A 23,129-nucleotide genomic window follows, 5' to 3' on the forward strand; every position below is an offset into this window, starting at 1 on the left:
TTAAATATCTCCGAGATTTGAGATTCCACAACTCCCTAGGCAAGTTTTATTCCAGTGTTTAACACCCTGACCAGTTAGGACTTTTTCTAAATGTCCAAGCTAAACCTCCCTGTGACGGGTTGGATCACAGAAACCCCCTGGAAGTGCAACTGATGTGCCAAGACTTACTACTGCTCCTTTTTCCTGCAGCTCAGGCTCCAGCCAACTCTGTCTTGCTGAGTCAGACACTCCCTTCTTGCTCCAACAAAGACCTAGGCTTCTGAAATTACTGCCCCAAAGCTGCAGGTTTTACCGAAAACAGCTCACAGACGCTTGTGCTTGTATTTAGCACTCAGATACCCAACTCCAATGGAGTTCTAAACACAATAATCCATTTTACCACTGTATAAAGCTTATGCAGGGTAACTCATAATTGTTCGCCCTTCTATAACAGTGATAGAGAGAATGCACAGCTGTTTTGCTCCCCAGGTAATTAACACATACTCTGGGTCAATTAATAAGTAAAAAGTGATTTTATTATACAGAAAGCAGGAATTTAAGTGGTTCCAAGTGGTAACAGACAGAACAAAGTAAGTCACCAAAGCAAAATAAAATTAAAATGTGCAATCTATTGTCTAATCAAAGCTGAATACAGATATCCACCCTCAGAGACGCCTTAGAAGTTTTTTCCTCAGACGTGGACACCTTCCAGGCCATGGGCAGCAATTTTTTCCCCTGGTAGCAGCTCTTGTTGCCAGCTTAGGTGGTAGCTAGGGGATTCTTCATGATGGCTGCTTCTCCCTCTTTGTTCTGCTCCATCCCTTTAATTCTTTTGCCATAAGGCAGGAATCCTTTGTCCTCTTTGGGTTCCACTTCCTCTTCTCAAATGGAAAGACACAGGTTAAAGATGGATTCGCGGTTGCAGGTGACGTGATCACATGTCACTGCAAGACTTCATTGCCCACTTGAACAGCACGACACCATAAGGAAGACTTACAGGTAACAGGAGCATGTTGCAGACAATGGTCCGGCTAGTTAATGGGAGTCCTCAAGATTCCAAACCACCATTAAAGGCCACACTTTGCATAATACATAGGCCTCAGAGTTATATTTATATTTTCTAGTTTCAGATAAGAGTGGTACATTTATACAAATTAGATAATCCACTCAGTAAGATATAAGCTTGTAATGATAACCTTACAAGAGAACCTTTTGCATGAAGCATATTCAGTTACATATATCCATTATTATTAAATTTTTATAAAAACCATATAGACGCACAACGTCACACGTCCTTGCTGCAAGTTTAAGCCCATTGCTTCTTGTTGTGTCGTTAGAGGCAAGGTGAACAAGTTTTCTCCTCCTGCTTTATGCACCCTTTTAGATACCTGAAATGCTATCATGTCCTCTCAGTCTTTTCTTATCGCAACTAAACAAACCCAGTTCTTTCAGCCTTCCCTCAATAGGTGATGTTTCAAGACCTTTTAATCATTCTTCGGCTCTTCTCTGGACCCTTCATTTCTATATTTCTTGAAATATTGATACCCAGAATGAACACAATATTCCAGTTGAGGCCTAAACGCAGCACATAAGAACAAAGAACATGGCCGTACCGGTATCAGAACAAAAGGTACATCTAGCCAGTATCCTGTCTACGAACAGTGGCCAATGCAGGGCCAGAGGGAGTGACCTAACAGGCAATGATCAGTTGATGCTCTTCCCTGCATCCAATCTCCATCTCGACAAACACTAGGCTAGGGACACCATTCTTTATCCTTCCTGGCTAATAGCCATTTATGGATTAGCCACCATGAATTTGTCGCAGTTCCTTTAAAATGCTGTTATAGTCCTAGCCTTCACAACGCTCTCAGGTAGGAGTTCCACAAGTTGACTATGCGCTGGTGAAGAAGAACTTCCTTTTATTTTGTTTATAACCTGCTGCTATTAATTTCATTTGATGCCCTAGTTCTTGTATTATGGGAATAAGTAAATAACTTTTCCTTATCCACTTTCTCCACATCACTCATGATTATTTATAATCCCTATCGATCCCCCCCTTAGTCTCCTTTCCAAGCTGAAGAGGCCTAGCGCTTTTAATCTTTCCTCTTATGACCTCTCCAAACCCTAATCATTTTAGTTGCCCTTTTGATGAAGCCTTCTCTAGTGCTAAGAATATCTTATGAGGTGAGGACACCACAACCCCCCCCTCTTACACAGTATTTGAGATGTGGACATACCATGGATTTATATAAGGGCAATAATATATTCTCAATCCTCTTTTTAATGATTACCAACATCCTGTTTGCTTTGACCACGCTCCGTGCCCACTGCGTGGACATCTTCAGAGACTATCCACGATGATCCAAGATCTTTTTCCTGACTCATTGTAGCTAAATTAGGGCCCTCCATCATATTGGTATGTATAGTTGGGTTATTTTTCCCAATATTGCTGAAGAATGACTTCTCGTGTCTTGCTCAAACACACCTGTTAATGCATCCCAGAGTCATGTTTGCTGTTTTTTGAAACGATCACACTGTTGACTCATATTTTAGACGTTGTGGTCTCACTATAACCCTAGATCCCTTTCTGCCGTACTCCTTGCCTAGACAGTCTCTTCCATTCTGTATGTGTGAAACTGATTGTCCTTCCTAGGTGGGAGCACTTTTTGCATTTGTCTTTATAAACATCATCCTGTTTACTCAGACCATTTCTCCAGTTTGTCCAGATCATTTTGAATTATGACCCTATCCTTTCAAAGCAGTTGCATCCTCCCAGTTTGGTATTAACTGGCAAACTTAATAAGCATAACTTTTCTATGCCAATATCTAAGTCGTTGATGAAGATATTGAAGCAGAGCTGGTCGCAACAGCCCTGCAGAACCCCACTTGTGTACCTTTCGCAGCAGGAATTGGAGCCTTAATAATATCCCCCCCCCCTTTCCCCCTTGAAGTACGTTATCCGCCAGTTTATGCACGCCACCTTATAGTAGCCCCATCTAAATTGTAATTTGCCTAGTTTATCGATAAAAGAGTAGGTTAGATAAATGTCTATCAGGGATGGTCTAGACAGTATTTGGTCCTGCCATGAGGGCAGGGGATTGGACACGATGACCTCTCGAGGTCTCTTCCAGTCCTAGAGTCTATGAATTTATGAAAACAGGCACTAGGACCTGGGAGGTGGCATCCAGCTGCACAGGTGTGGGAGGAGATGGTGTAGCATGAGGACAGAGCCTCCCTCCCCAGTGCTTGCAGAAATGGGGAGGGGGAGCAATGGCATGTGGCTCCTTGTTCCCCCAACCCCTCACCTCCCTTTGGGGGGTAATGCCTGCCTGTCCCCCCAAACTGTGCCCACGGCTAGGTCAGCTCCGTGGGGTTACAGTGTAATCACTCCCTACAGAGGGGGTGTGGCCTGGGAGGCCTAATTCATAAAGTGCTTGGAGATCCTCACATGACAGACAAGTCACTGAGCTCCATAAAGGCATCACTGAAAGGTCTCAGGCCTGCATTCAGCAGGAGGGCAGAGTAGATGAGATAACGGTGTCAGGATGCTGGGCATGGGCAGTGGGTGAACAGCTGGCATGGCCCAGCCCTTTCTGCGCCAACCGGAGCGCAGCCTCGAGTGCGGCTATTGGCCTCTATCCTACACCCCCAGTCTCCCTCACTCCATTATGGTTGCTGACACCTTCCCAAGGCTAGCACCTCCCCCCCAGCACCAGATAGCAGCTTGGCCGCAGCTCCACCCCACCCCATACCTGGAGCACCAGAAAACCTCAGCTACTTTCCCCCAGGCTCTCTCCAACCATGCCAGGCTAACCCCCCTTCCTCCCCCCCCCAGGCCTTCCTGGAGCAGAGGGCACAGCTGCCTGGTGGCCGGTCGGTCCGGGAGAGGATCTGGGACTGCCCAGCTGCTCCAGGGACCGGGAGAGGGAGGGGGGGAGATGGGGCTGCTGAGCTGCTCTGGGGCCCGGGAGGGGGAAAGATGAGGTTGCCCGGTACTGGTGGGGCATGCACTAGGCTTGGGCGGGGAGATGGGGGGATCCAGCAGCTAAAGGGAGGGGACTGGGGGCACAGGGCAGGGGTCAGCGGCCACAATGGGGGCTGGCCTCTGGAGTTCGGTGGCATGAAAGGGGCAGGGCCTTGGGCGGAAGGGGGTGGTCTGGGGCTTGCCTCCCCAACCCAAGCCCATGGTGGGACTCCTGTCTCCACCACTGCTGCGGTCTCTTTACCCCTAAAGGAATTTGAAATTGGTGATGCCTCCACCTGGCTGGGCTCCTGTACGCACACAATGGCACACACTCCAGGAATAAACCTATTCTAACAATAATCTGTGGCGCTGGTCTAACTCAAAAATGCCAGTTATAAATAATATACATCCAATGTACTTAGATTTAACACACCTTTAATTAATTTAAAGAAATGGAATAATAGACTAAGATTAAATGCCACTAATTTAAATCCACGGGAGGCAGTTGAATAAAATCAATTCACAAATACAGGATACAGCAGTAAATGAAATGTGTAACTGGCATTTACACTGCCCCCATTTACCCCACCCGCAGCGCACACTCTGGATTTCGGAGTCCTAGACACCTGCATGGGAGCGCTTGGAGATCTGCAGCTGGAGCCAGCGCTCTGCAGGGTCTGTGTATCCCTCCAGCCAAGGCAGCGAGCCGCACACCCCTCTGCCAACGGGAGCTGCCCCACCCAGTGTCAGCAGCTCTGGGTCCCGGTCCGACGGGACGATCCCTCAGACTCAGTCTCTGCTGCGCCCCTGCCCTTGTCGGCACGTTCCCAGCCGGGGGGGGGGGGGGGGGGTTACTCACCGCCCTCCCCCGCAGGCTCCAGGCACAGACTCAGTCTCTGCTGCGCCCCTGCCTTGTCGGCACGTTCCAGCCGGGGGGGGGGCGGGGGGGGTTACTCACCGCCCCTCCCCCGCAGGCTCCAGGCACAACTCAGTCTCTGCTTGACTCCAGCGAAGCTCCAACAGCCCTGGAGGCCTCCCAGCAGCTCCCAGCAGCCAGCGCCTGGCGGGTAATAGGCCCTGTATCAGACAAAAGCCCAAATGTCGGGACTGTCCTGCAGATCAGGACAGCTGGTCAGCCCAGCAGCACTCCCGGCGGGGACGAGCTCGACACGAAGTGTGCCTCTCTGCCCCCCGTCCGCGCAACTGCTCCCCGCGGGCATCATGGGAGTTGTAGTCTCTAGGGCTAGATGCAGACAGCGTCTCCCCATGCGGACGCTCCCCAACAAAGGTCAGATGGCCCCTCTAGCACAGCGGGGCGGGGGCGGGGCTACAGTTAATCGATGCTCTGTCATTACAGCCCCGGGACAAGTTCTCCGCGGCGCAACCCCCCTCATTCCCCTTCCCCTGCCGGCCGGTTCTGCCCGGCGACCGTGACGGAGGCGGGTCGGTGCGTCGCTATTGGCGGGATGTTCCCGTCTCAGCATCCCGCAGCGCAGAGGTTCCGCGGCCAGTAGCTGGGACTCGGCGCTGGCAGCGCGCAGCGAAGTTCCGGCCGGGACCGGGTCCATGGGCCGAGTCCTCCGCGCTCGGGGCGGCGATGGGGCTGGCGCTGCGCCTGCTGCTGCTGCTGGGGCTGTAGCCCTGGGGGGGGCCACTGCCGTGAGTATCGGGGTGAGACCCGGGGGGGGTGCGGGAGGGGGGACAGTTGTGTAGTGGGGGCGAGGGCTGAGAGCCGCTGACTCCGAACTGACCCCTTCATCTAACGCCAACAGCTCCCAGCCGCGGGTGGCGGGGGGGGGAGCTGGTGTGGGGGGCAGCTGGCCGGGGGGGTATTGGGGTGCCAGAGTGCTGCCAGGGCGCTGCTGGACATGTGTGTATGTGGGGAGGGGCTGAGAGCCGCTGACCCGAACTGTGACCCCTTCATCTAACGCCAACAGCTCCCAGCCGGGGGTGCGGCACCGTCAGGACCAGCACCTGTGGGTGCTGCCCGCGCTGACAAGCCCCTCGCAGCCCTGTGGGGAAATCCCCGGTTCCCAGCGTGTCAGGGCAGGGCAGGGCTTTCAGACGGGATTCCTGTTTGCAGAGCTCAGGCTGAGGGCTAGTGGGAGGGAGTAAATCACCCCCCAGATAGACCAGGGTTAAATGGAGGGAAAAGGGTCCTTGGATCTCTGACCTTTAATGGCTCCAGACGGTTCTTCATGCTGGTTTCACCCCAGTGCCTGGAACTTCTGAGTGTGGCTTGTCCTTGGCTACGGACGGCTAAGTTGTGTCAGTATAAGTCTAGTTGCACCCATAGCCTGCAATGGGTCATATCTGTAGTGGATGCAAGTCTAATTAGAGGCGTGGGTTTAGGGAGGGGATGTGTCTGGTCTCTGGCGGTGTGTCCAGGGCAAGGGGAGAGGTTAGAGCCCCAGGATCTTTGCACTGACCATGTCTCAGTTTGGGTGCGAGCTCCGGTTGCAGAGTGTGGAACAACTGCTGTGTTTGTGCTGTTGGGATCTCCTGTGACTGCCGGATAAAGAGCTTCAGGTGCCAGTAAGGTGGGGAGGGGGAGGGGCAGGGGCAGGCACAGGCACAGGCACATCCGGCTTTTCCTAACATGGACTTGAATCTTCCATGGCCCCAATCTTGGCCCAGAGTTTGCAGTGCTGCAGCGGCTCAGGCCCCAGGGAGCTCAGCAGCCCTTATCCAGCTGTGTGAGGCTGCAGATTGGCTTGGTTTGACATAAGCAGGGTTAGGCCCAGTGCAGCCTAGCCCTACGGGGTTGAGTCAGGGGCCAGGAACGAAATCAGGGAAGTGAGGGAGGTGCATGTGTCGGGTTATCCCTGCAGCAGTGAGACAGGAGGCCCCCATGTCAGGGGTTCACTCCCAGTCCTGGTGTAACTCCAGTGGTGCAGAGCTTTGGCCTGGGGCCTGCAGTGTGTGTGTGGGCAGAGAAGGACAGTGATGATGATCGGAGAAGGTCTGGGCCAAGCTCACATTCTCACTGGCTCGTTTGGCTTTTTTAATGCGTTAAATCCAGCACCAGCTCCCATCCGTGCCTGGCTGGGCCTTTGTTGAAAGAAAAATCCTCTGTGCTCATTATATTACAGGTGACCTGAGAAGGTGGAAATAGGGTGTCCATTTCTGTTGCTTCCTAAGGGATAACAAAGACCCGAAAGGGTTTTTTCCCCTCCTTGTTTTGTTTTGTCTCATCTGCCCTGTTTTGCTGGAGTTCTCCTTGGAATACTGGAGACTTGCAGTGGGAATTCTCAGTCCTCAGATGAAGGACCACGGGGCACTGAGTCTTTACCAAGGACAGCTTTTCTTCCTTCTGCTCAGCAGGTGCTTGGTTTAAACAGGCCTTTGCTAAGCACAGATTTGCTCTGGTTTAGTTAAACAAGTTTAGTTAAATGAGTGCAAACCCCTTGGTGACCCTCTTGTTTTGGCATAACTGTGACTTTTTTCAGTTTACCTTAAACTGATTTTCCAGTAACTGAACCTGAACTGAAAAAACTTCTCTTACATCGGAATACAAATGTCCAGTTTAACTGAATCACTTATGTTTAGTTACACTGGTGCAACTCTCCATGTGGACAAGGCCTAACTGACTTAAGGTAAACAGAAAAAAGCCATTCTCAGACTGGAAAAGGAGCGTCCACAGAGCATCTTGGACTGGTTTAACTAAGCCAGTTTAACTCACACTTTAATTTAAACTGGTGTGAATTTGTATGTAGAGAAGGCCAAGGTGTTAACAATGAAGTTTAAACAGGTGGAATAAACTTTTTAGGGCTGGTCTACATGCAGTGTTTGTACCACTTCTGTACAGTTTGAAACCATCCTAACTAAGGGCTTGTCTACACTGGCAATTCACAGGGGTGAAAAATCACTGTCCCACAAGGCACTCAGTGTAGCTGCTCTTTCTTGGCAGGAAAGAGAGAGACACTGACAAAATAAAACCACCCCCAACGAGGGGTGATAGTTGTGTCAACGAAGTGCTGTCCACACCAGCGCTTTTCACTGGTAACACTTTTGTTGGTCAAGGTGTTTTTTTCACACCCCTGTGTGTCAAAAATTTTACCGATGAAAGTGCAGTTCAGATATAGCCTTAGTGTGGACACAGTTGTACTCAAGGCTTAAATTGCCATTGACTATTTCCTGGAGTCCCCCGTGGTTCCCCTCTCTGTCCCCCCATTCAACAGCATCAGGCTGGAGTCAAGGTCTGAAAATATTTACCTGTGCTCCACTTTGGACAGCTCCTGCTGAATTTAAGCCCTGGTTATACTGGTACAGATTATTCCCCTACTTTTACAGCAATAAGCTACACTGGTGTAAAGCACGGCTGTACCGATAGAACTGCACTCGCACTGGGGGATTTATGTAACTATTTTGATAAAAAGAAACAAACAAGAAAACTTAAATAGTTAAAAGCAGAACAAAAACCTGGTAGAAGTGTCATCAGCATAGGGTTACCAACCTTCTAGGATTGTCCTGGAGTCTCCAGGAATTAAAGATTATGTCATGTGATGAAACATCCAGGAATACGTCCAACCAAAATTGGCAATTACAATGAGTGTAATTCGTTCAAGGCAGGGACTGTGACTTGCTCTGTCTGTACAACACTCAGTACAATGGAGCCCCAGGATGATTAAAGCTAGAATGTGCTACCACAACACGAAATAATAATTCCTTCCCCTCTTATTTCCTCGGCTTACGCGTCTGCCCCTCAAGTTCTCCAACTATGGAGTTCTCACTCTTAGGTTGGGTGCAGCAAATCAGATACTTTATTATCTCTAGCAATTGCATGGAGGGAGAGAGCTCAACAGTCTCTCTCCAGATAAACAATTCCAGCAGCATTTATACCTTTGTTACAGACAATAATGAGCAACAGCTGCATTTTGTTTATACGTAGGTCACCCTGATATCTTATTTTTCTCACCTCTATTTAGACTATAGTCTACATTCCATACTTGTCTAACACAAGGTCACAACTTCTCACTCAGTTCTTTCCCACTTGCCTCACACAATCCTTGCTTCTACAAGTCTCGTGTTATTAGGGTTACAGCTCGCCTGACTCTTGCTGATAGAAGGGACTGTATGTATTGAAATCCCCTTCACATCCCTGTCAATTCTTTCTCTGCTTCCACACCACAGAGTCTTTCACGCAAAACAGGGCCAACAAGACAGGGATTTCTAGTGGGGAAGAGCAGGCCAAAAAAAGTAAAGCTCCCTGCCCTGTTATCGTCGTCATTGTTGTTGTTTTTTTATGGCAGCACCCAGGGGCCTCAGTCCTGGTCCTGGACCCCCGTGTGCCAGGTGCTATACAGGTACAAAACAAAATACAGTCCCATCGGCGTATAAGCAGGAGACAACAGATGGATATAGACGGATGGGGGGTTATAAGGAGCCAGCACTGGACAGCGTGACAGGCTGTGGTCTCAGAGTACCAATGGCCTAACGGTTATCTAAGTTTCTAGGCACCCTGGCAAAGGAGGGCATTGAGGAGGGTTTTGGAGGATGAGGTAGTTTTGCAGCCATTTACCAGGAGCTCATCCCAGGCATGAGGGGCAGAGTGGGACAAAAAGGGGCTTTTTTGAAAATGTAAAAAGTGGGTGATGAAGGCCGGGATTGTGTGCAGATCAGAGGTGGGAGCTGACATTTTGATAGCAAATGAGAGGTGACAGGTCAGGTGGGGTTAGGCTGTGAAGGCCTCACAGCTGAAATCAGGCAGTTTATATCTGATGCAGTGGAGAAGGAGGAGCCAGTGGAGGGAGGCAAAGAGAGAGGTGATGTGATCAGATCAGTGACCTAGGAAATGATCTTTCCAGCATCTTGTGAATGGATCTAAGCGGGATGAGCCTGCATTTGTCAAGACCAGAGAAAAGGATATTGCAGCAGTCGAGACATGAGATGCTGAGAGCCTGGAGCAGAGTTTTAGCTGTGGGGGTGGACAGGAAAGGCCACATCTTAGAGAGGTTCTGCAGAAAGAGTCAGCAAAATTTAGAAATAACCTGAATGCAGGGCCATCCTTACCCATATGCAAAGTACACAGCTGCATAGGGCACCAGGAAATTTGGGGCACTACATTGCCTGGTGCCCTGCGCAGGTGCGTGCTGCTCCAGCCCCACCGCTTCCTCTTCCCGCCCCTGCTCCACCCCAGCCCTGCCCCCACTCCCCTGAGCTGTGCAGCAGGGCTGGGCCTGCGCGCACTGGTGGTGGGAGATGCAGCGACTCGGCCCCAGCCGCGCCACCAGTGAGTGCTGGGGTTTGGTTCCCCACCTTCCCCCCAAGCCAGCTGTCCCCCGCAGAGGCCTGGGTCTAGCCTCCTCACTTCCTCCCCCCAAAGAAGCCTGGAGCCCCCCACACACGCCCTGCGGGGGGGCTGCATAGGGCCCCAGAATAGCTGGGGATGTTCCTGCCTGGATATGAGGACCTAGAGAGAGATGTCAAAGATGACACCCAGGTGACAGACCTAAGTGACAGGCAGGATGGTGGCATTATCCATAGTGACTGACAAAGGAGGTAGCAGGGAGGTCTTGGGGGGAAGATTGGGAACTTTGTTGTAACCACGTCGAGCTTGAGCTGATGATGAGAGAGCCACAAGATGACGTCACAGAGACAGGCCAAGATTGTAGTTTGGACAGAAAGAGACAATTCTGGAATGGATAGGTACATCTGTGAGATGGTAGTTGAATTTGTCTTTGCAGATGACTTTGCCCAGAGATAAGTGTTACCCGAAATTGGGTCAGCTAGTAAGCTTAGAGAGGACTAATGACCCACTGGAGTTTAGCACGTTTATTATATTGATAGCTAAGCTCAAAAGAAGGTGGAGGGAGGGTGTCACACTCATACTCGCATACTCACGCTCCCAGGACAGCCATGGCACTGGAGATGTCAGGATCCTTCAAGGTAAGTGTCCCACAGCGTCACAATGGATGGTGCGTTGAAGGTAAGTCTTCCCAAGGCACGATGGAATGCAACGTAGCGAACCACTGGCCAGGCCGTCCAGGTGAAGGGCCTCCACAGGAGGTACAAGCTTGTGAGTGCACTGCTGAGCACATGGCCCCTTCCCCTTTTAAGGCCCTGCACCTCATGGCCTGCGACTAGAGATGACTTGGCTGCGTCTGGTTGGTCACACTCCATCTCAGCCACTGTCCATGGATTGGGTGTGTGAGTGCTGCCTAATTAGAGTCCCAGACATCTTGTCTATGTAGGAGCTCTTCTGATCTTCCAGCTGTTTAAGCAGCCCATTCATCCCACAAGCCTTCCAGGAGGGAGGGGTGGGGGAAAGCTACTTCACAGTTGTTCAAAGAGGGAGAGGAGACAAGGGGGGTGAGGGAGTGTAACAGACCTTTTGAGCATAGAAATCACTGCTGCTCCTACAGCAATAAGGTGTAGATGGAGAAGAGAAGGGGACCAAGGACAGAGCCCTGGTGGGGACAGAACCCCACTGAGGGCTGGAGGGGGGATGAGGAAGATCCTCTGATGAACATGGTGAAGGAGTGATTAGAGAGGTCAGAGGGGACAGAGTTAAGGAAGCCAAGGAGGACAAGATTTTAAGAAGAGTGATGAATGGTGTCAGGTGGCTGGCAAGCCAACGAGGGAGAGGATGGAGCACTGAGTCTGAGTGCTAGCTAGGAAAAGGCATTACAGACTTTGGCAGGAGCAATTTCTGTGGAGCGCAAGACGTGGACGTCGGTGTAGGTAGGGTCTAGGATGGAACTGAGGGACAGGAACTCCAGACAGTGATTGTAGAGCAAACATTCAATGAGCTGAGAGATGAAAGGGAGAAGGAGCTGTAGCTGGGGAGGCAAATGGAGTCAAAGGTCTTTCTGATGGAAGACACCAGAGTGTGTTTGTGTTGTGAGGGGGAAAGAGCTGGAGGAGAGTGACAGGTTAAAGAGAAGACCAAGGAAGGGAGGAGAGTGGGTGTGAGAGAGATCAGGAGATGGGGTGGGGTGAATGGAAGGTTTAGGAGGAGAGCAGATGAGAAATGTCTGCATCTGTGAAGGAGAGGGAGGTGGAAATTGAAGGAGGGGAGGGGAAGGGAAAGTTACGTTATGTTTCATTGTCATGAATCCACATGAGCAACCGATGCAGTCACACAGTTCTAACCCCCTTAGGGTCACACAGTCTTACTGGAGTGAGCCACGTGGCTTCATCACCTCCTGGGACAGAACTTCATAGCCTTCAACACCCCTGCTTCCTGCCATGAGTTCCCCTCAGTGGCGCCACCAGAATCAGACACCTGGGGAGACCTGCACCCTCAAAGGGAACAATGTACTCCCGATTTCCAGACTTTGGGGTGACTCTCAGCCAGCTCTGTACAAACAGGAGGGTTTACTGGGTGTCTGGAACAGAGCGTAGAAAATATTTAGTTCACATAGAGAATGGAAAGTTACTGCAAAGACCTGGGTCAGTCCAGAACACAGAGCTCTCTCTAGTCCCAGTCCAGATGCTGCTACTTCTTCCAAAAGCCCACACTTAACCCCAAGGGCCCCCACCTGCCCTGTCCTTTGTTCTTGTTCTTGACAAACACTGTCCCCTGGCCTCCTCAGCCTTTGTTTTCCAGCTGGTCACAGCCGGGCTTCCTGCAGAGGATGGGTCTCATTAGTTGCCAGGTTCCAAATGTCCGGGGAGTCCCCATAGGCATGGGGCCCAGTCCCTAGACCTCTGCAGAGTAAACAACCTTTTCCCCCACTTCTTTAACCATGCAGCTCACTGGGGAAACTGAGGCACACACATTACAAACCATGGGGAGAGGTGATTGTTGGGTGATGCTGAGAAAGACCAGCTGATGGTCAGAGCTGGGGAATCCACACCAGGGAGCTCAGAGAGCGGGGCTTGGTGAACCCAAGTCCAGTGCATGGCCCTTTTGGAGAGTGGGGGAGCTGAAGCACTTAGAGGAGAGGAAAGAGTTCAGGAACAGTCAGCATGGATACACCAAGGGCAAGTCATGCCTGACTAATCTAATTGCCTTCTATGAGGAGATAACTGGGTCTGTGGATGAGGGGAAAGCAGTGGATCTGTTGTTCCTTGACTTTAGCAAAGCTTTTGATACGGTCTCCCAGAGTATTCTTGCCAGCAAGTTAAAGAAGTATGGGCTGGATGAATGCACTATAAGGTGGATAAAAAGCTGGCTAGATCGTCGGGCTCAACAGGTAGTGATCAATGGTTCCATGTCTAGTTGACAGCCGGTTTCAAGAGGAGTGCCCCAAGGGTCGGTCCTGGGGCTGATTTTGTTCAATATCTTCATTAATGATCTGGAGGATGGCGTGAACTGCACTCTCAGCAAGTTTGCAGATGACATTAAACTTGGTGGAGTGGTAGATACGCTGAATGGTAGGGATAGGATACAGAGGACCTAGACAAATTAGACGACTGGGCCAAAAGAAATCTGTTGAGATTCAATAAGGACAAGTGCAGAGTCCTGCTCTTAGGATGGAAGAATCCCATTCGCTGTTGCAGACTAGGGACCGAATGGCTGGGAGGCAGTTCTGCAGAAAAGGACCTAGGTGTTACAGTGGACGAGAAGCTGGATATGAGTCAATAGTGTGCCCTTGTTGCCAAGAAAGCTAACTGCATTTTGGGATGTATAAGTAGGGGCATTGCCAGCAGATCGAGGGATGTGATCATTGCCCTCTATTCGACATTGGTGAGGCTTCATCTGGAGTACTGTGTAGGGATCTGTTGTTCTTGACTTTAGCAAAGTTTTGATACGGTCTCCCAGAGTATTCTTGCCAGCAAAGTTAAAGAAGTATGGGCTGGATGAATGCACTATAAGGTGGATAAAAAGCTGGCTAGATCGTCGGGCCAACAGGTAGTGATCAATGGTTCATGTCTAGTGACAGCCGGTTTCAAGAGGAGTGCCCCAAGGCGGTCCTGGGCTGATTTTGTTCAATATCTCATTAATATCTGGAGGATGGCGTGAACTGCACTTCAGCAAGTTTGCAGATGACATAAACTTGGTGGAGGTAGATACCTGAATGGTAGGGATAGGATACAGAACCTAGACAATAGACGAGCTGGGCCAAAAGAAATCTGTTGAGATTCAATAAGGACAAGTGCAGAGTCCTGCTCTTAGGATGGAGAAATCCCATTCGCTTTGCAGACTAGGGACCGAATGGCTGGGAGGCAGTTCTGCAGAAAAGGACCTACGGTTACAGTGGATCGAGAAGCTGGATATGAGTCAATAGTGTGCCCTTGTTGCCAAGAAAGCTAACTGCATTTGGTGATGAAGTAGGGGCATTGCCAGCAGATCGAGGGATGTGATCATTGCCCTCTATTCGACATTGGTGAGGCTTCATCTGGAGTACTTGTTCAGTTTTGGCCCCGACACTGCAAAAGGGTGTGAAAAATGGAAGTCCAACTGAGAGCACAAAAGATTTAGGGTGGAGCACATGCTTACTTGGGGAACTGATTATCTGGTCTGCAGAGAGAATAATGAGGGGGGATTTGGTAGCTGCTTTCAACTACCTGAAAGGGGGTTCCAAAGAGGATGGATCTAGACTGTTCTCAGTGGTACCATGACTGACTGAACCAAAGGGGAAATTGAGTATGGCCTCAAGTCAGTGGGGAGTTTAAGGTTGGATATTGGAAACAGCATTTCACTATGGGAGGGTGGTGAAGCACTGGAATGGGTTCCCTAGGGAGGTGGTGGAATCTCCTTCCTTAGAGGTTTTTAAGGCCCAGCTTGACAAAGCCCTGGCTGGGATGATTTAGTTGAGAATTGGTCCTGCTTTGAGCAGGGGGTTGGACTAGATGACCTGATATTCTATGACCCAGGGCAGCTGGGTGAATGCAGAGGGGAGAGCAAGGAGATGGGGAGCAGAGGGTTGGATGGGCCATTGACTTGGAAGCTGAAGTTACTGAGGACGAGTGTTGGAAGCGGTGAAATAAAGGGAGAGCTGGGGTTGGGGTCAGAGAGGGTGACTGAGGGGACAAGCGCGGTCAATGGCAGACGACAGCAGTGTGGAGAGAAGTTAGGTGCAGGGCTGTGCAAAAGAAGAGGTGGAGTGCGGAGGGGAGAGGGAGGGGCTGGAAGCAGCAGGCGAGTGGGGAGCAGAGGTCGCTGCAGGGCAGCGTCAGAGGGAGGGAGCCAAGTCTCTGAGAGGCAGGAGCAGGATCAGACTGTGATCTATGGTGTCCCTGTTGCTCCTGTCACTGCAGTGTCCAAGGGCTAGAGCCGTAAAGGGGCGAAGGTGCCTAAATCCCAGAATCAGGCCCCCTGGCTGCTGCTGAGCCCTGTAGGTGCCTGAACTGACTTGGCACCTTTGTTTGTGCAGTAACAGGTCCCTTGGGATCTATGTTCCTGCCTCGGCCTGCACCCTGCAGCTTTCTGCCAGGTGCCTGGATGCCTGAGCCCCACAGCAGTGCATGGACTAAGGGATGACAGGTGTCCTCCACCTATCTCGTCTGGGGGCCCGATGCGGTGGGTGTGCTCTGACCACTTGCTGGATCGGACCTGCACACGAGCTCTCACAACTGTGTGGGAGGAGCTGTGTGGTTTGGGCATCACCTGGGGTGTGGAAGACTCCTGATTCCAGGCCCCCTCTGCCTGTGGGGGAGACTGGATTTGAGCAGGGCTGCGCCACCGCACAGGGGAGTGTTCTAGCCCCTGAGCTGTGGGGCAGTCTGCTGTGGGGCCCCCTGCATCACTCCTGTGGGAGCTGTTCCTCTGGGGAGAACTAGAACTGGGCCAGAGAGCAGGGACCTGAGAACTGCTCTGTCTCTGGGTGGTTGGAGCCTTCACTCAGGAGGTGGAGACCCCGGGTCCAGGCCCTCTGCTCCACTGACTCTTTAGTTAGCTAGGGAGGAGCAGCATCAGCAGCCCTGCTCTCCGGATCAGGCCGTCTGACTGTGACTGAAGGGAGTGAAATGGATAGTGTCTGGTGCTGGCAGGAGGGACACAGGGTGTTTGGCAGCTGGAGGAGCTGAGGGGAAGAAAAGGGGAGAGCTCTGTCCCCGTTAGATCCGTCTGTTCTTCAGCTCATACGTAAGCCAGGGCAGGGCTGTACGTGTTGTGTGTGTCCAGCGCCCAGCACAAGGGGAGGCCTCTGGTCTATAACTGGCAGTTATGAACTGGGGAACAAGGCCCCAATCCTGCAAACGCTGTGTGTCATGTTACTATGGTGAGGGAAGGCTCCGGGGGGCTGTGTGAGTGAGTGAGGGTCCACATTGCGAATCTGCAGGGTCTGAGACTAAATAACCCCTGAGACACTGAGGAACTAATGGGACCAAATAAGTCACCAACCTGCATCACCCTGACTCCTCCCCCGCCTCCCAGGTCCTGACCCCCCCCAGATGTGTAACTCCTGTGAGCCGTGTCTGATATCAGTGGGACACTCCTGTGGGTGACAGGATCAGGGATTCAGTCTCTGCAGCATTAGGCCCTGTGGGAGCTGTTGTCATTCCCAACCCCCTTGGCCCTGATCCTGCCTGTGGATCTGTGGGGACGGGGGATCAGCCTGTGAACTCTGTGGAGCAGGGCCTGTGCAGTGACTGGCACAACGGGGCCTGATCCCTACAGGGGACCTGGGGTGCAGTCACAGCATGCCTAAATCAAGTCCAAAGCAGACTGTGAAGAGTTACAAAGGGGGTTACAGTGGATAAGAAGCTGGATATGAGTCAAGTGTATGCCCTTGCTGCCAAGAAGGCCAATGGATATTGGGCTGTATTAGTAGGAGCATTGCCAGCAGATCGAGAGAAGTGATTATTCCCCTCATTCGGCTCTGGTGAGGCCACATCTGGAGTATTGCATCCGGTTTTGGGCCCCACAGTGCATAAAGGATATGCACAAACTGGAAAGACTCCGGTGGAGGGCAATGAAAATGATTAGGGGGCTGGGGCACATGAATTCTGAGGAGAGGTTGAGGGAACTGGGGTTATTTAGTCTGCAGAAGAGAAGAGTGAGGGAGGATTTTATAGCAGCCTTCAACTACCTGAAGGGGGGTTCCAAAGAGGAGGGAGCTTGGCTGTTCTCAGTGGTGGCACATGACAGAACAAGGAGCAATGGTCTGAAGTTGCGGTGGGGAGGTCTAGGATGGATATTAGGAAACACTATTTCACTAGGAGGGTGGTGAAGCACTGGAATGTGATACCTGGAGGGCTGGTGGAATCTCCTTCCTTAGAGATTTTTAAGCCTATCCTGACAAAGCCCTGGCTGAGATGATTTAGTTGAGGTGGGTCCTTCTTTGAGCAGGGGGTTGGACTAGATGACCTCCTGATGTCCCTTCCAACTCTAATCTATGATTCTGTGATCTTACAAAACTGGGTGACTGGGCAACAAAATAGTATGTGAAATTCAGTGTGGATAAACACAAAGTAATGCACATTGGAAAACGTAATCTCAGCTATACATAAAGTGATGGGGTCTAAATTAGCTGTTACCACTCAAGAGATCTTGGAGTCATTATAGAGAGTTCTCTGAAAACATGCACTCAGTGTGCAGTTTCAGAGGGGTAGCCGTGTTAGTTTGTTTTAGCAAAAATAACGAGGAGTCCTATAGCACCTTAAAGACTAACAACTTTATTTGAGCATAAGCTTTCATGGGCTGGAACCCACTTCAGCAGATGCAGACACAAAAGCTTATACTCAAATAAATGCATTTGTCTTTAAGGTGCCACGGGACTCCTCGTATTTTCAGTGTGCAGTGGCAATCAAACGAGCTAACAGAATGTTGGGAATCATTAGGAAAGGGATGGATAATAAGACAGAAAATATATTGCCTCTATATAAATCCATGGGGCGGCCACATCTTGAATACTGCATGCAGATGTAGTCATTCCATTGGGAAAAAGGATATATTGGATTTGGAAAAGGTGCAGAAAGGGGGAACAAAAATGATTAGAGCAGGGGTAGGCAACCTATGGCACAGGTGCCAAAAGCGGCACGTGAGCTGATTTTTCAGTGGCACTCACACTGCCCGGGTCCTGGCCACCGGTCCAGGCGGCTCTGCATTTTAGTTTAATTTTAAATGAAGCTTCTTAAACATTTTAAAATCCTTATTTACTTTACATACAACAATAGTTTAGTTGTATATTATAGACTTATAGAAAGAGACCTTCTAAAAACGTTAAAATATATGACTGGGACACGAAACCTTACATTAGAGTGAATAAATGAAGACTCGGCACAGCACTTCTGAAAGGTTGCTGACCCCTGGGTTAGAGGTATGGAATGGCTGCTGCATGAGAAGAGATTAATAGCGCTGGAACATTTCAGCTTGGAAAAGAGATGACTAAGGAGGGAAATGATGAAAGTCTATAAAATCAAGACTAAGGCCATGTCTAGACTACGCACCGTATCGGCGCGTTAAAATCGATTGCTCGGGGATCGATATATTGCGTCTAATCTGGATGGGATATATCGATCCCTGAGCACGCTTATATCGATTCAGGAACTCCGTTGGGGTTGGTGGAGTTCCGGAATCGACATGGCGAGCCGCGGACATCGATCCCGCGCAGTGAGGACGAGTGAGTAAATCGATTTTAGATATTCGACTTCAGCTACGTGAGAAATTGCGTATCTAAAATCGATTTTACCCCGTAGTGTAGACCAGCCATAAGGCTTTCTTTTTTTCACAGAGGTCATGGAAGTCACAGAATCTGTGACTTCCAGCAAACTCCATGACTTCAGCACACAGCAGCCGGAAGCTCTGGGGTCCCCTTGCCACCTGTAACAGTTGGGAGTGGTGGTGGGGCCTCTGTGGGCTGTGGGGGGACCAAACGCTTCCAGTTGCCGTGGGCGGCAGGGGGACCCTGGAGCTCTGAGTGGCCTGCAGTTGCCTTGCCCCTGCAGGTGGTGTGTGGGTCACGCAGCTGAGCTACCCATTTTGCCATGGATATTTTTAGTAAATGTCATGGATGGGTCATGGGCTTCCATGAGCTTTTCTTTGTTGTCCGGGACCTGTCCAGGTCTTACACTAGAAATATTCATGAGAAAATCATAGTCTTAATCATGACTGGTCTGGAGAAAGTGAATACCGAAGTGTTATTTACTCCCTCACGTAACATAAGAGCTATGGGTCTCCCAAGGAAATTAATAGGCAGCAGGTCTAAAACAAACAAAAGGAAGTATTCCTTCACACAATGCACAGTCAACCAGTGTAACCTTTGCCAGAGGATGTTGTGAAGGTCAAAACTGTAACACGATTCAAAAAAGAACTAGCTAAGTTCATGTAGGATAGGTCCATCTGTGGCTATTAGTCAGGATGGGGCAGGGATGGTGCCTGTAGCCCCTGTTTGCCAGAAGCTGGGAATTGGGCGACAGGGGATGGATCACTTGATGATTCCCTGTTCTATTCATTCCCTCTGGGGCACCTGGCATTGGCCACTGTCAGAAGACAGGATGCGGGACTAGATGGACCTTTGGTCTGACCCAGTGTGGCCGTTCTTATGTACTGAATAAATTGTAGTAAATTGTGTGCACAGCTGGTGTCCTGGCTCCCACCTGTAGTTTGGACACATCCCCCTGCCCACCTTGCCTTCCCCATCTTCAGCTCCTGCATCTCTTATCCCCAGTCCTCCTGCCCCACCCTCTCCCATAACAACACCTTTCTTTTCCCCATGGGGCACTCCAGCCCTGGCCCTCCTCCTGGGCCCCCTTTCCTTCTTCACACTCCCCTGTACCCTCAGTATACTCTTTCCGTATGGTTCCCTACTCCTCACACGTACTCCGTCCCCCTGTACCTCCCCAGCCCTTCCCCTCCTCACTCCCCCTCCAGCCCTGCCTCCCTTTCTCCTTCTACCCCACCATCTCTTTCTCCCCAGTCAGGCTGTTCTGTGAGCCGTTTCCCAGGTCTCACTCCACAGGAGTGGTCCTGAGGGCCAGCACTGCCTCTTTCATATTGCTAGGGGCTCCCTGTCAGGGTTTAGTGGGGTCTGACTCCTCTCTCCCGCCTGCCCCTCAGGCCTGCACTCCAGGCGCGTATTGGACACGGTGGTGTCGCAGCCCGGCCCGGGGCTGCCCTGGTACAGACGTGTTGTGTTCGTGGACGATCAGGTCAACTACATCTACACCAGCAATACGCAGAGGGCGCAGCCCGGCCCAGTGTGGATGGCTCAGAACGAGGGTTTGGAGTTCTGGGACGAGATGACCTGGTGGGCACAGCGCTACCAGAAATGGTACAACGCGAGTCTGAACACTCTGAGTCAGCTCTACAACCGGAGCAAGGGTGAGTGAAGGACATGACCCGACCTACGGATGCAGGGACAGGGGATGGGGTTTGTGGTTGGTGTAAACAGGGTGAAGGGACACAGGGATGCGTGTTGGGGATTGGGAGAGCGGACAGAGCCCGAAGGCGTATTTTCTCGCTGGAGTCAGTGTGAATGTGGGGGACAATGGGACATGGGGTGGAGAGGAGGGGCTGCAGGATGGAGGGTCCATGTGAAAGACATTTTTTGACACCCTCCGAAGTGGGACTGTAATACTGTCCCCTCCCCAAACACCCCAGATTTCTGCTACTAGTCCCACTTTCAGCTGCCTCTGCTGCCCTTCGGGGGACCCCCTCCCACCCTTCATGTGTCGTTATTTCCCTAGCAGAGGTAGAAAAGCCAGAAGTTCCCATCAGAGCCGGCTAGTCTGACCTCCTGGTCACCGAGGGCAGAGAATCGCACCCAGTGATTCCTGTATGGAGGGGTTTGTTCCTCCCAGCTCCAACAGTCAGGCTTTCAGACCCTATAGCTAGAACAGGACTCTGAGCTATCTTGTCTCAATTCGCAGACACCGAGTGATGGGGAATCCCAATATTGGCATCTCCAAGTGTTCAGACATCAGAAGTCAGTCCCCAAAAATTCTGAATTTGGCTTAAATGTCATAAGTATTTTGGGAATAATACTGGAGCTTATTATTATTTGCCTTCTGGTTCGAGCCTTTAGGTGACTGTAAAGGTGCGGGACTCACCCCTGTGGTGCCTCCTGCTGGCGGTCTCAGGGAATTAGCTCGTCCAGCCTCCAGAGCTCCTTCTACAGGTCGGTGTCGTAAGAACATAAGAACGGCCGTAGCGGGTCAGACCAAAGGTCCATCTAGCCGAGTATCTGTCTACCAACAGTGGCCAATACCAGGTGCCCCAGAGGGAGTGAACCTAACAGGCAATGATCAAGTGATCTCTCTCCTGCTATCCATCTCCATCCTCTGACAAACAGCAGAGGCAGGGAATTATTGCCTCTACCCATCGCTGGCTAAAGCGATTAATGGACTTAACCACCATGAATTTTTATCCAATTCTCTTTTAAATGCTGTTATAGGTCCTAGCCTTCACAACCTCCTCCGGTAAGGTTCCACAAGTTGACTATGCGCTGCGTGAAGAAGAACTTTCTTTTATTTTTTGTTTTAAACCTGGCCTATAAATTTCATTTGGTGTCCCTAGTTTCTTTGTTATAGGAATAATAAATAACTTTTCTTATCCACTTTCTCCATCACTCATGATTCTATATACTCTATCATCTCCCCCTTGTCTCTCTCTTTCCAAGCTGAAGAGGCCTAGGGGGCCTCTTTTAAATGTCCTTGGCCCTTTTTGTATGGGGGACCCGTTTTCCCCAGAACCGCCTAAATCTTTTATTTTAAGTTTGTTTCCTTTTTTCTTTGAAAAACTTTTCTAGTGCAGATAATTTTGTGAGTGAGAGACCATCTGTACACAGTATTTGAGATTGGACATTACAGGATTATATAAGGGCATAATATATCTCAATCTCTTTTTAATGATTCCAACATCCGTTCTTGCTTTTTCGACCACGCTGCCACTGCTGACATCTTCAGAAATATCCTACGATGACGTCAAGATCTTTTCTGATTTGTTGTAGCTAAATTGCCCCACTCAATGTATGTATATTGGGTTAATTTTTCCAATCGGCATCTTTTACATCTATCCACATGAACATTCATTTGCCATTTTGTTGCCAATACTTCGTTTTGTGAGATCTTTTTGATTTCTTCACAAATCTGCTTTGGTCTGTAACTGTCTTGAGCAATTTAGATATCTGCAGACTTGCCACCGTCACTGTATCCCTTCTCAGTCATTTATTTTACTGAATGAGAGTTGGTCCTTAGATCTGATCCATTGGGGAACACCATCAGTTTCTCCTCTCCATTCTGAAGAAATTTATCATTTATTCTAACCGACTTTATTCTCTGTCTTTTAAGCAATTCTCAGTCATGAAAGCGGCCTTCCCTTTTATCCCAGGCGCTTAATTTAGTACGAGCCTTTGGTGGGACCTTGTCAAAAGCTCTTGGGAAATCTAATACAGCTATGTCCACTGGATCCCCTTGTCCACATGTTTGTTCAACAGAACTCTTAATAGATAGTTAAAACGATTTTCCCTTTACAAAAACCATGTTGACTATTGCTGAAACAGTTGTTTTTCTATGTGTCTGACAATTTTATTCTTAATTATTGTTTCGACTAATTTGGCCCGTACTGACGGTTAGACTTACTGGTTTTAATTGCAAGATCCACTCTAGAGCCTTTTTAAATTTGGCGTTACATTAGCTGACTTCCATCACTGGGTTCAGAAAGCCGATCTTAAAGGACAGGTTACAAACAGTTAGTTAATTGTTCTTCACTTCACATTGAATTCTTCATAGCAGTGCCTCTGATCTGGGACCCAGATGGCCTCACAATATACCAATATTTTATGCTGACCTGGAACACGCTTCCTCAGCTCTCGTCCACTCACGCCCCTTCTATACTACGCTACATTGATGACATCTTCATCATCTGGACCCATGGAAGGAGACTCTGGAAAATCACCACGATTTCAACACTTCCACCCCACCATCAACTCTCAGCCTGGACCAATTACCGGAGTCCACTTTTAGAACTACGTGCAGGTAAGTGATGGTCACATTAAACACCACCTATATCGAAACCTACCGACTGCTATGCTACCTTCATGCCTCCAGCTCATCCCGGCATCCACGATCCATTGTCTACATCCAAGCACTGAGGTACAACCGCATCTGCTCTACCCCTCTAGACAGAGACCAACACTCTACAACAATCTCCACCAAGCATTCTCAGAACCACGAATACCTGCACGAGAATAAAGGAAACAGACAATAGACCATACGGACCCAGAAGCCTCCTATCTGCAAGAGCCCAACCCAAGAAAGAAACCAACAGGACTCCATGGCCACTACAATCAGCCACTAAACCGCCAACGCATCATCAGGATCTACAACAGATGCTGGGACAAGGATCCACACTTTC

General features: G+C 50.0%; 1 protein-coding gene across 4 annotated transcripts in view; it reads left to right on the forward strand.

Moving 5' to 3' along the window:
* Positions 1 to 5,427: 5,427 nt before the first annotated feature.
* LOC116830961 (class I histocompatibility antigen, F10 alpha chain-like) overlaps positions 5,428 to 23,129 on the forward strand; it is a 54,584-nt gene continuing 36,882 nt past the window's right edge. For 3 of the 4 annotated variants that reach the window (XM_075066013.1, XM_075066012.1, XM_075066015.1), the window contains exons 1-2: positions 5,433 to 5,602; positions 19,833 to 20,096. In XM_075066013.1, the coding sequence (XP_074922114.1) occupies positions 19,979 to 20,096 (118 nt within the window). In that variant the 5' untranslated portion in view covers positions 5,433 to 5,602; positions 19,833 to 19,978. Of the gene's footprint in view, positions 5,603 to 19,832; positions 20,097 to 23,129 lie in introns of all 4 variants that reach the window. The other variant, XM_075066014.1, reaches the window with a different exon arrangement.

The sequence above is a fragment of the Chelonoidis abingdonii genome, chromosome 5, assembly GCF_003597395.2.
Source record: "Chelonoidis abingdonii isolate Lonesome George chromosome 5, CheloAbing_2.0, whole genome shotgun sequence".
Classification (NCBI taxonomy): Eukaryota; Metazoa; Chordata; order Testudines; family Testudinidae; genus Chelonoidis; species Chelonoidis abingdonii.